The sequence below is a fragment of the Aptenodytes forsteri genome, unplaced genomic scaffold (genome assembly GCF_000699145.1).
Source record: "Aptenodytes forsteri isolate BGI_AS27 unplaced genomic scaffold, ASM69914v1 Scaffold190, whole genome shotgun sequence".
Lineage (NCBI taxonomy): Eukaryota > Metazoa > Chordata > Aves > Sphenisciformes > Spheniscidae > Aptenodytes > Aptenodytes forsteri.
The window spans coordinates 489,558-505,420 of NW_008794597.1; the positions used below are offsets into that span (position 1 = coordinate 489,558).

The 15,863-nt window shown below is 40.9% G+C and overlaps 1 protein-coding gene across 1 annotated transcript in view; it reads right to left on the minus strand.

The window, feature by feature from the left end:
• LOC103893542 (follicle-stimulating hormone receptor) overlaps positions 1 to 15,863 on the minus strand; it is a 94,709-nt gene that overhangs the window by 27,855 nt on the left and 50,991 nt on the right. The window contains exons 3-4 of the mRNA XM_009272697.1: positions 8,057 to 8,131; positions 7,444 to 7,518 (exon numbers count right to left, since the gene is read on the minus strand). Of these exons, the coding sequence (XP_009270972.1) occupies positions 7,444 to 7,518; positions 8,057 to 8,131 (150 nt within the window). The remainder of the gene's footprint in view (positions 1 to 7,443; positions 7,519 to 8,056; positions 8,132 to 15,863) is intronic.

Below are 15,863 nucleotides of genomic sequence, written 5' to 3' on the forward strand. Positions count from 1 at the left end.
TGAAACACTGGCACAGGTTGCCCAGAGAGGTGGTGGATGCCCCATGCCTGGGAACATTCAAGGTCAGGTTGGACGGGGCTCTGAGCAACCTGATCTAGTGGAAGATGTCCCTGTCCACAGCAGGGGGGTTGGACTAGATGACCTTTAGAGGTCCCTTCCAACCCAAACTATTCTATGGTTCTATGATTCTATGATTCTATGATTCTGTGATCACTGGCCTCTGCATTACGGTTCCTGTCCATGAAACACCATCCCAGAAACTCTGACTCTGAAGGACAACCCTGTGCCCACAGCCAGCGGCGAAACGTGGTCACAGGTATCCACAGACCTGTACCACATCTAATTTAAGCAAATTTTGTTATCCAGAGCAGTAGCAAGGGCAGGACAAACATGATATTGCCATGCAGCAGGAGATGGCTGGTGGCTGCTGATGGCTGGAAGGAGGGCTGAGCGCAGGAGGGAGGAGGAGCTGGACCAGGCTGGGCTCCGACCGGCTGGGATTTTTTCCCCAGTCACCAAATGTCCCATTTTGACTCTACCAAACAAAGAGAAAATTTGGGTTCTTGAAAGTTTAGTTATATCTTTAATATGTGAGATGGTAGAGAAGGTAAACTTTCACTGAGAATATTGGTTCCTTAGGGAAAGTATTAGTAGTATATGGAAGGTATTTTTTGTCCTGGCACTTAAACAGAACAATATTCTTTCATTACTGGATGGGATTTTTTTTTTGCAGATTCATTCCTGAAGAGTTGAATGGTGATGAAAAGCACTGGTTGAGATGGGAAAAAAGTAACAGCATTCACTGGATGTTTGTTACGAACGTAGATTATTTCAGGACAGTTCCAACCTTTCAGGTTTCATAATCTGAACTGAAACTGAACACCTCCATGTGACAACCAAATCCTACATTTGGGCACTCAGGGTGACACACAGGTCCATAAAATAGTCATTCACTTGCGTAAGTACTGCTCTGAGCTCCCCGAGGCGGTATCTGGATATCCTCAGATGTTGAAAAGCCAACTTGTTATCTGTCTCATCTTATAACAAAAAGCAATGCATTATATGCAGGAAAAAATTAAAGCAGCATAGTGAATATTCAAGAAGCCAATTTGGGAAAGTTGCTGAAATGTCACAACTGTTTCGTCTCAGGAGTCAGAGAGGTCTGACATTTCATTAGCTTAAAAATAACAGCTGTCACATGTGACCAAGAAAGCTCTACAAAAATGCCTTTGAAAAACTGTTACATATAGTTAAATAGAAAGCATGATTAATGAAGGAAGTGGATTTCACAAGGCCCTTATTATTTAAAGTACTTCTGCACTTACACTTTGTAAAAGGAGTTAGCTGAAAAAATTAGAAGCAATAGAAGAAGCTGTAACTCCTCCCTTACAGTATTTTAAAGTACACTCTCTAAATTACTGGAGATGTACAGGGTTTTAGTTGAAAGTTGCCTTTAATTTTAAATGAGTCATGTGCTAAAAATTCATGCAATTCTTTTTACGAGCCACTTGTTAAATACGAATTATGGCATGCATTTTCTTTAGTAGGTAAATGAAGAAGCAAACTGCTGCCAAGTAGTGTGTGGCTATTGCAGGACAGAGGAGAAGACATGAGAAGCTTTCCTTTCTACAGTACTTTCCCAAGAAAATCTCAATCCTCATGTTGCAGTAATGAAAGATGATAGTACTCTAACATATGCTATTCAAACACTGCTCCCAATGGCAACTTACTCCCAACATAACAAAATGCCATACTGGTTAGCAGGGCTTTCACCATACATGTGTGAAAAAATACGTTCAAGGCTTTGGGTGATGCCATAGTCCTGATCTTTCCAGTAATCCCAAAGTGTTCAGGGCTCAATTTGTACTGGTGTCAACTGAGCAGCATGAGATGAAGAGGAAAGCATCTTTGACAAATCATTACATATTGAAGTAAATCTACAGGTGGCACAAAGCACTGATTGCACAGAGGCACAGAACGGTGATTAGGAGCAGGAGAGGATGTTCTTTTAATTAATTGCAGAAAAAGAACTAAAAAAAATTTAGCTAGACTACAGCCTAGATCTTCCCTCTCTTTTTATTCCACCAGCAGATCTCTAGAGGCCTTTAAGTGGATAATCTTTTTAGAATGTAGATAATCCAATTTACGGAATATCTTTCCTGCAGGACACTTTTGTCAATATATTTACCATATAACATATACGTCCTTAGTAGCCGCACTTTAAACAAGTGTCCTCTTTAATCTGTGTTATAACTGAGTCCCCCCTTGCCATGCATAAACAGCTTGGTAAGAACCTGTTTTTCAGATAGCTGATGGCTGCTTTCCAAAACATTAATTGTCTTTCTGAAAAGGCTTACTGGAGTCAGCACTTAAGAAAATATAGCACCATGATCAGCAGAGAAAAAAAAAAATCTTTCAGAAACAAATTCCTGGAAGATTCTGGCTGCTTATCTCCAGATATAGCAACACGCCTCTCTTTTTTTGTGCCAAATTGGTAGGAGCTACTCTGACAAAACTGGGAACACGGTTTACCTCATCAACTTATTGTGAGTATTTGCTAAATTGCAAACCCAAGGTAGGCAGAGATAAATACAACATCACTCAGCTAGCATTATTTTTGTGTCCCTTAATCATGCTGGTTAATTTATAATGCACGCGAGCCTGACTGCAGCAAGAGATTCCTCTGACTCATGTGTCCCAGCCTTGCAGGCTAAGCTGAGCCTATAATCCACAACACCCACTTCTGGGGCAAGGTCTTTAACCGTGAGGCTGCCATGTAAAAGGAAGGAGTGGAGCATCATTTCTTTTTATTGAAGAGCCAACTCCATGCAAAGGGTCAGCAATTCTGTGGACTTCGCTGCATCTGCAGCAAATACAGGTTTGGGTTTAGGAAGCATGCCAGGTACACGAGTGTCAGGTCCTCCACAAAATAAGACCAGGCAGGTACAAGCAGCTGCAAGACTTTGGAGTTGGGCTCTGCTCTCCACAATGCAAACTATTTTGCAGATAAAGCACATGCTTTTGCGACCTACACTTCCCCTCCCCTCCCCTCCAACAATCCAGCTGTATGCCCTCAAAATTGATCTGAAAGCAGTGTTACATTTAAATCTTTCTATTTTAAGCTAAGATTGCTTAATACAGGATGTCGACACATCCACTGTAAAAAAGAACCAAAGGACACAGATTACACATGAGAACTAATTTTGGAAAGAAAATAGGTTTGAAAAGCCATCACTACATTATTAAACAGACAATGCCACAGCTCTCCCTAATGAGAGCCAGATAAATAATCTTGTACCCATGAAAAGGTCAATAAGTTACCATTTTGAAGCAGTCTGTCTCTTTGGCATATATCCAAGAAGACCAATTAACAATTCTCTTCACTGCTTCTAAAAGACTGGTGAGAAAGTTAAGGTTGCGTTTTTCTAGAAGGTTTAGAGTATTTCAGCATTGCATTTTTTTAGCATTTTTCTCTCCTTAGTGTTTTTGCCATACCAGTAATGATGATGCAGGAAACAAAGGGAATGGGATGAGTGGGAAATGTATTTGTACCCAAGCTGATAGAGATAAAAGCATATTAATGTTCAACAGCTAGTGGCTGTAATGAGCCCATGAAGCTGATGAGAGGACTGACAAGGCTAGCCAGAGCTTGCCTGCCCATAAATAAGACCTAGTGGCGATACAACTATTTTTGAAGCAGCACAGAGAAAGCCTTGCAAGCAAAGGTCATTAAACTGATGGGCTATGGTGCCTAGGCTCAGTCTCAGGCATTAACACTGATTAATTGTTCTCTTTTTTTTTAATGAAAACTGTCAGTAAACATATATTTTTCTGCGAGATTTTCTGAATTGTGTTTTCACAGTTCTGTCACAGACACAGCACTGTTGTGAGGAATCAGACCATGTGCCTCGTACCCTGCCAGACTGCCACCGTGGCTGGAAACTTCAGAAAGAACCACAATGAGCCCGGCAATGGGCAGGTACCCGAGTCCCCCTGCTTTGGCATGCTGGTTGCAGCTGGGTCTCACTATACCTCTTTACACTGAGATACAGGGGTGCCTGTGCCAGCCGTTCTGACTGGTCGGTCAGACCAGGAAGGGCTACAGAGGTCTATGGCAGGGTCTGCAGCAGAAGGCTGGGCCAAAGACCTCTCTGAGTACAGGCCTCCACCTCCAGTTCTGCTGCCTCGACGTGGACTATTTGGGAAGCTGGCATGGACCCCAGCTGGGGAGAAGATACACTACATGGGCAACAGGAGTTCGTCCCAGTGGGACCAGCATCAGGTCCCACATTGCTTTTCCACTCACACCAACCCCATGTATGGTCGGACAGAATCTCCTAATCTGTTTTGTAACAAGATATTTATGAAATCACTTGCTATTCCTTCCTAACTTCCAGCAGTTAACGGGAGAATTAGGCTGTGATGTACAAAGGTTTGTTAGTTTCCGTTCATGGCCTTAAAATTTTTATAATTTCTCAAATAGCTGTTGATAGCATTTCTATCGACACAGATGCTTAACCCTTTTCTGAATTATTTTAAACTCTAGTCCCACATGAGCTCCCCTCAGCATCTTGCCTTATATTTTCACTAATTGACCCTTCCTTGTACGTCACTGGAAGGTGAATACCAGGACTGGGTTACCTTTACCAGCTGCCATTTTGCAGCCTTCCATCAAGGTATCTGCTTTCTCATTAAATTAACAGTCCTATTCTTTCAAACAGTAAAACTCTCTGCCTTTTCAAGGGGAGGTTTCTAAAAGGGCAAGCACCAGTGAGTGAAACAAGGGGATGGAGAAAATGGCAGTCTTTCCTAAGAAATGTGCCAAAAGAGAGCACAAAGATATGACTGTGTGTAGAGGGAGTGACCTGAGCATGATGTAACTCAGCATTACACCGAGCTCACTGCTACGTGGAAGGCTCCTACAGGGACTTTGGGTCCTGCTCCCTGATCCCTATGGTGTGAACTGGTGTAGCTCCACTGAAGCCAAAGGTGTTGCACTGATTTATACCCCCAGCGCAGCTACCTCAAACCTTGTAATTAGCATGAAAGACATTCATCTATTCAGACTCTCAGAGCCGTGAAGCCTGCACCTTTTGTACTATTTATAGTCAGACAAGAGGGGTTTTTTTTTTGCCTCCTAAAGTGAAGGCACAGAGGGGATGCAGCATAAATCCATTAGTGGAGTAAACACCAAAGATGGATTTTATCAATTTAAATTAGAGAAAATTGTGCTTTGGCACAAGAATGAATGTGAATGAAGTGGCCATGAATAAAATTAGAGAAAAATTTCTAGTCACCAAATCATTGAGTTTCTGGAAAAGCCTCCCCTGGAAAAAAAAGAGAAAGTAGGGAAATGTCCATAAAGCACTTAATTAATGGGATACATGGAGTGGAGCCAGTAAGAAATGGGATACAGTATTCTGGGGAGTCTCTTCCAGTCCTGTGTGCCCACAAGAGAGAATACCTTAAAAAGTATCTGAAATATATTTTCCTCTGATTTCAGCCAGTAAGTAGAACTAACTAAAGAGGAGTGAGGAATGGTTAGTTAGACAAGCAAGCCTCTATATTTTTAATCTGTTGCTTCTATAGGTCATAGTAGAGCTGCTGCAGCTGAATTTTTATACAGGTAGCATGTCTGAATGTTTGAGCCAAATGTGTATGGGAGCGTGGAATGAAATTATTCAAAAGAGGGAGTATCCACTAAAGTCAAGAGAAAAACTTCCAGTACTTCAGATATTTAAAGTGGGGATTTACCTTTTCCTCATGACCTATAGTTTGTGTGTCCCTCCCACATTTAAAAAGTCACTGAAATTAGTGTGTTCATTACTGTGTTCTCATTTCTTCTTCTTGTTCTTCAATTTTGTATGAGATAAATGTGCTCCCATTCTTCCTAACCATCTGTACACCTGACAACTGTACTACCCATAGCAGCTTGTTCCGGGGATTTTACACGGGATAAACAAATGCTGTGTTTTCGTTCACAGGTAGCCAGAATTACTCAAAGACAGCAGTCACTGCTGAATGACTCAGGCTTGAAACCAAAGGAAAAAGGCATATGATTTCTCCTCATGACAATGCAAATTTAAAGTTTTATTTCCCTGCTGCCAAGAGAAAAATCTGTGTTTCTGTTATGGACATAAAAAAATTAAAGTTTATCAAGCTGCCTGGTGAATTTGATAAAGCAGATATTGGTAAAAATACTGGGGAGAACAACAATCCTACCGCAACTCTAACCACATATTCCAGTTCAATGAGGGTTTAAACCATAATGGCTTGTGTAGCGCTAAATATGCCTTACCTCTTAAAGTCCAAACCTTAAATTTCAAATCTTAAACTTCAAATTCAAACCAATGCCTCTTGGCATTTCTGAGCTCAGAACCTGTCAGATGCTATGGATTTTCAGAGACCTTAAACACTCATTAGCTTACCGAGAGCTATGCTTATTAGACCACTGACCTGATTTCATTCCATCTTTAAGAAATATCTAACCAGAGAATTAAGCACTTACTCTTATGTACTCAAATGTAGAAATCATGATCAGGCTTCTTGGATGAGTAAGGTTTCTTGTGTAAGTAAGGAAAACAAGGTTAGGTATATGTGCTCAGGTGGAAAAGTTAAGCTAATATCCTGCTGGGTGTATATGCCATTGTTCAGCAAAGAACACCATGGGAGCTTAAGCTACAGCCATTAAAACCAATTACTGTTAAACAGAGTTCATTGGACTTCATTGGACTTCATTGGGGTTTTATGCATAGGAGGGATTATTAGTCATGTTAAGATCACGCGCTAAAAGCTGTGAAAATATTTTTGGGTAACAGTTTATTTTAAGGATGGAGTCAATTATCACTGAATTGTGATGGCAACCCCATGGGAGCAGATGTGGCAACCACAGCTGTGCAAGCAGCATTCTTGATGAAGCTGGCTAATGAAATAAAGTTATACCATACACCAATATGTTTGTACTCTAAGGTTTTAATCATCTCACATTAAGCATTAATGAAACCATTGCTATAGCACTGCCATTGCTAAAGAAAAGAGAAGTTGAATGCTTAATACCATGTGTATGAAGTATAACAGAAGGCAGAGCCATAGCAAAGACAGATGACAGAGATTTTGTCCCAAAGCTCTCGGGAGGCATTTCAACCTAAATTTGTTTTTACAGAGGGAAAAAAGGCCCAGCTCCTTTTCTCATCACTCAGTTTCAACCTGTTGCTTAGAAAGGCTCAAGGATCTTCTGTGTGTGAATACTCCATGGAGGGTATTATCTTCAGCTTTTCTGAGGACTGTGTGCAGGCCTGGGGATGAAAATGTGGATTGACATGTGCAACTAGCAGGGGGAGAGAGGGCATTATCCTGTCTTATTACCAAAAGTGCTCAGCACAGGCTGGACAGAAACACATCTGTATCATTAAAAATTACTACAGTACTTGCAAAAGGTCTTACAAATATCTGAGGCTCGGAAGGTGTTGGAAGGCATCTTGATCAATGTACACGAGGTTGTTGGCCTTCTCAATTCTTCTGCAAAGAGAAAATGAAACATCAGAGGAAATACATCAATATATTGATCCTAAAATATCTGTGGTTGCCCCATGATGTAGTGGTACTATACGCTGAGATTTTCTTTTTGACAGCAGAAGATCTGCATGACTTCAAAGAGCAGCCTGCCACAGACCGGCAGACCCCACCACCTTTTGATATCAGCAGTGGTTCGAGGATAAGTTTCAGGCTGACCAGGGAAAGAAAGGGACAGTTAAATAAGAAGATGGAAAAGACAAAGGGAGATTTCAAATGCTCCCTTATCGCTATGAATTCTTCAGAGCTTACCTGAAGCAAACTGCAAAACCTTTGATACTTGCCTATAGATAAGTTTCGCTGACCAGGGAAAGAAAGGGACAGTTAAATAAGAAGATGGAAAAGACAAAGGGAGATTTCAAATGCTCCCTTATCGCTATGAATTCTTCAGAGCTTACCTGAAGCAAACTGCAAAACCTTTGATACTTGCCTATAATGAATCTTTATAATTGTCTCCTTTGAATTTAGATTGCTTATTACTTACATTTCATGTAGTTTGGGAAGGTTGGAAAACACATTTGCTTCTATGACCTCCAAGGCATCATTCTGTGAGATCTCTCTGAAAAATAATTTAAAAGTCAAGATATTTCAAGCCATGGTGAAACAGAGAATGGACAAGTGAAAAATTAACAAGCAACTTCTTCCTAGGTTACTGATGAGTTTTAAAAATAAGGTGGATATCAGATAAGAAAACAGACCCCAAAACCACCGATGAGCTGCCACCAAGCCAAACAACAACAGTCAGGAACAGACATCTTCTGAGGCTGAAGTTTGTATCTGTAATGGCAGTCCTGCACCCGCTGCTGTCACCATTCCCTGTGTATTAGAAGGCAGGGCCCATCCATCATTGGCTATTGGATCTCTGACATCACTAATTACTGATAAAGATTTAATGAAAGCTTTTAACTCGGTGAAGAAAAGAGGGGGTGAAAGGCGACTGAAATAGAGAAGACAGCTAAAAAGTTCCCAAGAAATATGACACAACTTCAGCAGTAGGGCATGATGCTGTCTTGACCTGACGTAAATTACAGAGATTAAAATTAAGCCACCAGCAGACACATCCTTATTAGCAGGAGCTGGAGACCACAGACGTGAAGAAGTCTTCCACGCCTTGGAGAAAACACAGTTTGACCTCTTCTATATACAATTAATGTCCGCTTTCAGCCACAGAACTGCAGAATAAAAATGGCTAGTTTTCTGTTATCAACACACCAGAATGCATCTCCTGCTGGTCCAGAATACATTTTTTTTCCTGCCTTAATCTGTGGGATGGCAAAGAGATGGCTCAGGCTCTGGTGTAGTTTAGAGCTCAGGAGTTCTCCTGGTGAATCAAGGGGTAATTACTGCAGTGCATCCTGTCCTGATTACATCCCTTATGCTGGCAGTGACCAGGAAAGTTGAGGTAAAGACAGTTATGCCAAAAGATTCCCCACTGCCATTTTTGGAAATGGTGCAAAACCACTATTTCCCAGGCCGAGGTCAGCTGTAGGGAGTAAAATCTGTAATACAGATATAACTCGGTGATAGTGTGATGGTCTACTGGATTTTAACGGCAAGGTAACTGTGCACATCTTTGGAATGAAACCTTGGATAAATAGCCAGATTGCAAACTGGTTGGCACTTGTTCCTGGATGTCTTGTTCTTTTGAAAGTGTATTGGTTGCAAATAGATTCAAACAGGCCTGAGGTAAAACAATAGAACATAACGATAGGTGCAGAGTCACAAAAGTAATCACAAAAATTATTACAAGTAATATAAAAAGTATTCCACTTCCTTCTGACTAACAACTGAACCGTACCTGACAAATTACCTGCCCATTTAAGACAAACAAAAGCCTTGCAAAAGAAGATAAGTTGCTCATCTGACCTTTTCTGCTTTAAAAAACGCCTCAGTGGTTTGATATTTTTTATTTTAATAAGAAGCTCTCCCTCCTGTTTCCTCAAGGTTTTTACAGAAGAAACCCAGCTCTCCTCTGCTCTGGGAGCTCTATACTGACTGGAGAACAAGAAAATAAAAGTACATGAGGACTGACAATAGGTGCTCAGTAGGGTGTGATGAGAACTGCATTTGTTTAGCAGTGCTGAACCACCAGCTTGCATGTGAACAAGTTCCTCTTTATTATTTATGTTTCAGCAGCAAAAAAATGCTTTGACTGAGACTGGGATTCCTTCACGCCATGCAAGGTACACGGCCGTTGCAAGGGATGTTTCAAAGACTTTTTATTATCTTCCTGTTTTCTTTAAAAATAATGCATTATAAGATATATGGTAGAAGCAATCACCCTCTATGCTGTATTTATATGACAGTACAACTCTCTTAACTACAGTCTAGAAGATTTAACAACATGGGAGGTGTCTCAGACTTTTAAGATTTGGTTTGGTTTTGCTCATGTTCTTTTTGGGTGGTCAGCAGTGTATTTGCCATTCCCCACAATCTAAAAATCAGTTATCTAGAAAAAAAAAAAATCACAGAAAAAGCAGAACATTTAATACCAACAAATCCATTTAGCCAGAAGAGATTTCACGCCACTAAACAGCTCAGGGAAAAATGCTGTAGATTTGTTGGCCTTATACAGGCAAACAAAGTTTATTAAGAAACCACAATACAGTAGTGACCTCACCCGACAGATAGGGCTGTCGAGGGTAATAATTTTTTATGATCCAATCTGCTATCTAACTTTGGAACAACTTGGATGATATACCTCTCTTAATGGAATGCTTAAAACTGAATGTTTCTGCATCAGGAGAGTGTTTTGGCTTCCTAAGAGTGGGATGGGTTATGGGCTTTATTTCGGTTTGAGAAATCGAAGATACAGATCTGATTAAAGTAGGGCACGAGCAGGCCACGACACTTTGGAAGGCTTGAAGAATGCATGGTTAAGGAAGGGATGAAAGAGAAGTAGGAAGATAGGAATCTCTAAACTGTTTTTACAAGATTAAGTTTTTAAAAGATTAAGTTTTTAAAAGAATTAAATAGCACTCGTATGAGGGGGGTGTTTCAGAGATTTGGGGAATGACTTGGCTTTCATTCTAATATTCCCATTCACCGGTACAAAGGTGACAGTCATTTTCTTTAACAGGTAATGAAAATACATCCATTTAAAATGATTTTTGCTGTCTTCCAGCTCAAGCAAACTTCTACTGCAGCCGTAGTGGTTATGACCCTCTCAAGACAAGTAAAGGGAACAGAAGGGAAATTTTTCAATGGCAGAAGGCAGTAACCCTTCTGGTGTTGGGCTTTGTCCTCTGTGTTCATGGGATTGTGGGGGGTGAGGGAAAAGGACAAGACCCTCTGTCCCCCGCAATGAATTGTGCATCCTCTGCTACACTCTGTCCAGGAAATCCTGTTGGTGATGACCTTACTCATCATCATTCTTCGCAGATGAATCCCAGTTTACAGCACTAAAGTGCTATTTTCTGACAGAAGGCCATTGCTATTCGTGTCCTTTGGGGTGTCCGTACACCTGTTACAAGCTGTCATTCAGGTAAGAAAGATAAATTAAAAAAAAACATTCAGTTTAGGGGATCAGTCACACACTGTGAGCAATGGGCAGCACTAGTCTGGGTTTTGGTTGTATAATGTGCATGAACAATTTATTCGTACCTGGCAAAAAATGCACACCCTGCTCATGGAAAACCGAAAGAACACTGTCTTGGATACAGGTATCTCTGGCATTAAAAGTACAAACCACTGCTGCTCACATCAAACAGCCGACTCAGCAGACTCAGATCCTCTGTAGAGGAGAGCAAATAATACCTGCAGCAGCAGCTACAAAGAGAAAAAGGGGATTGCTGGCTAGTATTTGTGCAAGTGATTTGTCTTACTGTATAAATACACACAAACAGATGATTGCTTATAATGCATATCTCATTATATGTCATCACAAGAGAAGATGGGACTGTTATTATGTTGTTTGTTTGTAATGAATGATGCTATTAGCTCTACTGCTAGCTATCACAGCAAATCCAGATGGCAATTTGAGCATCATTTCTGATGCATGCAAGCCTTTGAATAGATGGTATGCAAAACAGTCAGGGGCAATTTCTTAAAAAAACCCAAACCTCCAAAACCCCAAACCACCCAGTGGTTGCAAAGTGCTTAGGCGTCTGCTAAGCTTAGTTTCCACTGAATGCACAGCTCTATTGAAATCAACAGTGATCCTCAAAAGCATAAATTGTTTACGCAAACACAGCCTAAAAGAGGAAAAACTATTCAGTAAAAACGTTTTACAAAAGCACAAAGGATAATTGTTTTTATTTTTCTTCAAAGAGAATGTAAGACTTTAAGGTGTGACAACATCACACGACTAAGGAATTTCCTCTAATTTGCCACTAACGTAGTAAATTGTAATCATTCTTACTTATTCGCAAGCAACTGATTGCAGTGTAGCGTTTCCATGTGCGATAGCCAGAGCCAGTAACAGTAAGGACAGAGATGGAAAACGAAGAGGAGGAGGAAGGTGCTGCCTAGTGGCAGTACAGTCTTAGCTCAGTTTAACCTGCCTGCAAAGCTGCCCTTAGGCAGGGCTGGGGGTACATCATCATGACATCTGTGACAGAGCCCAGTGTGAAGCATAGGAAGTATTCCTCTTCAAACCAGCTGCACTCAAAGTGCGACCCATAAAAATCAAGATACATTGAAATGGCCTTTTAAACAATTCTATTAGCAAGGAATTTATAGTTCATGGCAGTTTCTTTGTCGTTCTCTAAAGAAAAAGTCTTTTAGACTAATCAAAGTCTTACAGCAAAAGCAAGACTGCATTAAACTCACAAACTAATGGTCTTGCAGCCAAGTGGTCTCACATTTCAAAATAATGAAAGAATAAAAGACTGGACATTTATATGTCTTTTATGATAAGAATTCCTTTCAGGATCAGAGCGGGGCACACAGACAGGGAGAGGGTCATTTTTCTCCTGCTAGGAAATGTACCTATTTAAAACAAATGCGTGTGTATGTATGTACGTGTATATGTATGTATGTATGCATATATACAGATATAGAAGTTTAACATAGATGAGTAAGTGGAAACTTGTGTCGAAAGAAAAGCAAAGCATACGCATGGCAGAAGACCAGCTTAGAAGCAGATCACAGCATCAGTCGCTTACACAGTGCCCAGGGACGTACGCTCTTGAACACAAAGAGCTTGTAATACCAGCAGCAGGAATGACGTAGAGTAACTGGTGCCCAGCTGGTGAGCTTGGCTGTATGACGACCACAGTGAATGTGGGATTTACGGATTTCTGCGTTTCATCTCACTGTGGCAGACTAGCAGAGGGGGCTGCCCTGTGTGTCGAGGTTTCTCGGGCTCTTGTTTGGTGCGTGCATCTTGCCCACAGACATGCCACATGGTATGAAGAGGGGATTTCCCGCCTTTCCAGCCCCACTGCCCTCCTCTGTAGTGACCCACTCCCTGCAAACTCCAGCAGCTTTCCTTAAATTCCTTTCCAAAGCAGGTACGTACATGGGCTATACACTTGATCTGTCCACCTTATATTTCCTGTGATACATCATAATTGGGCCTTTTGGCCTTTTATCCTCAGCCTTTGAGGCAGTTTATTGTGGCATAAATATCCTGTGGATTCCTGTGAACAATTTTTTTCACGCTATAGATACCTGCAATTAGCAGCGATACTGGAGGTATCAGGTACTGATTCTCAGAGCAGGTGGCCTCACTGGGCTCTCTGCACTGCAACAAATCAATAGCTTTGCATTGATTTAAGGGAAAAGAGAAGAAAAAAAAGGCCAACAATTTTTATCTTTCCCCCCCGTCTTTAAGTATAAATACTCTTTAGAGCAATTTGCCAGGTCAGTTTTACTCAGTGGTTTGACTGATGCCACAATTTATGTCAAGCTTAAGAAGGAATTAGCAGTAGTGTGGTGTCACACAGGCAATCCTGCCCAGCATTCACTGGGTGAGCACCCGTGGGAACAGCCTGCGATGTGTCTGAACTGAAAAATTAAACACCTGGCTACCTCTGTCTCCATGTCATAGATGGAGAAGCTCTTATTTCTTTCAGTCTGATCAGAAACAAGCCAATCTGAAATTTCCTTTTGAAAACTTCCCTCTAAAGTGACAGCAAAATGCTACTACATTGATTTAAACAGGTTACAAAAGAAAATATATTTTTCTTAAAAGTATTAGAGGCTTTTGACCTTTTAAAAATAGATAGTTGACACTTTCTCCTGCCACTTTCGTTGTGAACATGAAAAACTTGTCTCCCTACCATGATTTATTGATCACCAGGGAGTTACAGGCTAATATATCTTAGCAGTTATTGACATTTCAAAAATGAATTCAAGCACTGACTCTTCTCATCACCTCTTTACTTTGCTGAAGATATACACACATGTTGTACTGACCTGACTAAATAAGTGGGATACCCATTTAACCAACTGAGTATTAACAGTGATTTCACATTTAGAGCAAAATAGTGTACACGTAAGTCTTTGAAAGGGATTATCAGGAGGCACCAATACTGTGTCTTCCTGCCTTCTCCAAAGGGAATGACGCCATATTCGCAAATAAATCAATGTAGGCATGGGAAAAATAAAATGCAAATTTCTGCACAGCAGACAGAAGCAAAGGGGATTTTATTTCTATCAGTGCTTTAGTACCATGCCAGCAATCCAGATGAAAGTCTGTTGAGGGTTTGGTTGCATCAAATTAATTGTCCATGTAACAGTTTTAAATTGGTCTCTCTAATCTGAAAAAGCGCACGATTAGTCTGCAGGATTGGAACTGATAATGACCGGATCCAACAGCAGAAGCCACATCATTATAAGAATTGATTTTATAATCAGTACAGTTTGGGGTGATAGATATCTCCTCATACTCCAGCACTAAGGGGATGTATTATACTAGTTTTAGTTTATTGCTAACAAAGCTGAAAATGCGTGGAGCTTTGTAGAGTCAAACAAACAAGGACTGGGTCTTTGGAGGAAACGGCAGCTTTCTGCAGAAATGCTGGCTCGACGCAGGCAGCCCAGAGAGATGGGGTTTATAACTCGGTGCCCTCCAGCTGCTGGGGCAGATGTACCTGCTGCCTCCTGCATTCGAGCATCACTAAGTTTTACCTTTGACTATGAAAGCTTGTAGGGAAGGCAGAAAAATCTCTAAAATAAAACCACCCGCCCTGGCAATGGCACTTTTTTCTCAGACACGATGGGCTCCAGAGGATCTTGAGGCCACGCTGGCAGACAAAGATGGTTGTTCAGCTGAGGAAGAGACCTCCTCGTTCAGAGATGCTGACACAAGCTTCATGCCCACATCGTAACTCCTTCCATGGAAATGGGCTAGCAGCATTTATTGCCACTTATCTTTTATTACTTCTCTCTTGGCTTTGATAGCCAGCTAATGATGAATAGTTTTATTAAGATGACCTGGACAGGTGAGGAGATTACATTTGAGATAATCACTCAGGAGAGTGGCTGAATGAGGAAATGAGGAAAATAATTTCTGGGGAAAATCAATAAGCAGACTGTCTTGGATTGGGAGAACATGTGGCTTCCAGGACCCAAAGTCTGGTGACAGCCTTTCCAAACAGACCATCTTGAAGCAGATGTTTCCAGACACTTCAACAGACTTTAAGGAAGCACACATGCACAAGAGGCCTCTGGAGGACAGTTCATTACTAACTCCAATGCATTACAGAAACAGGAAGATCCAGAATAGCAAGTGCCTCAGATATGCACAATTAAACTTTTTAGCTAAGAGGGAAAATTGTAAAGAAATACGTCTTACTCCTCAGTTCTGGCATTAAAAATCTTCCCAGGCTTATGAGAGGACTCTCAGTATTCACCAGAGCAAATCATGCAGTATGTTACACCCACTTCAGTGAAAATAAATCTCTATGACTTGACCCATCATGAGAAAAATATTAGCATTGCCTAATGTTAAACACAATTATGAATGCAGACGTTATCTTACAGCTGCTAACACCATCCACTACATCTTTCAAATGTCCTCCTGAAGGGATTTAGATTTCTCTTATACAGTGTTACAGTCTCCCTGTGAAATACCTTTTTCCAGCACAGAGATTTCCTTCTGTCTTCTTTTCTATTTGCATTCATTCTTCCCTTCCATAAAAACTACTTACTATTTTTGTGGTTTGTGTCTAACTGAGGCCTTGACCCTACAAACTCTTATCCCTGAGCTTTGGCTCCAGGCTCAGCCAAGACCCTACTGCATAAATGTTTGCATGATTGGGGCCCTCAGATATAACCTACCTGGGAAAAGGATATTCTTTTATGCTTCCAAAATTAAATCCAAACCTCTGCCTTGTAACAGACTG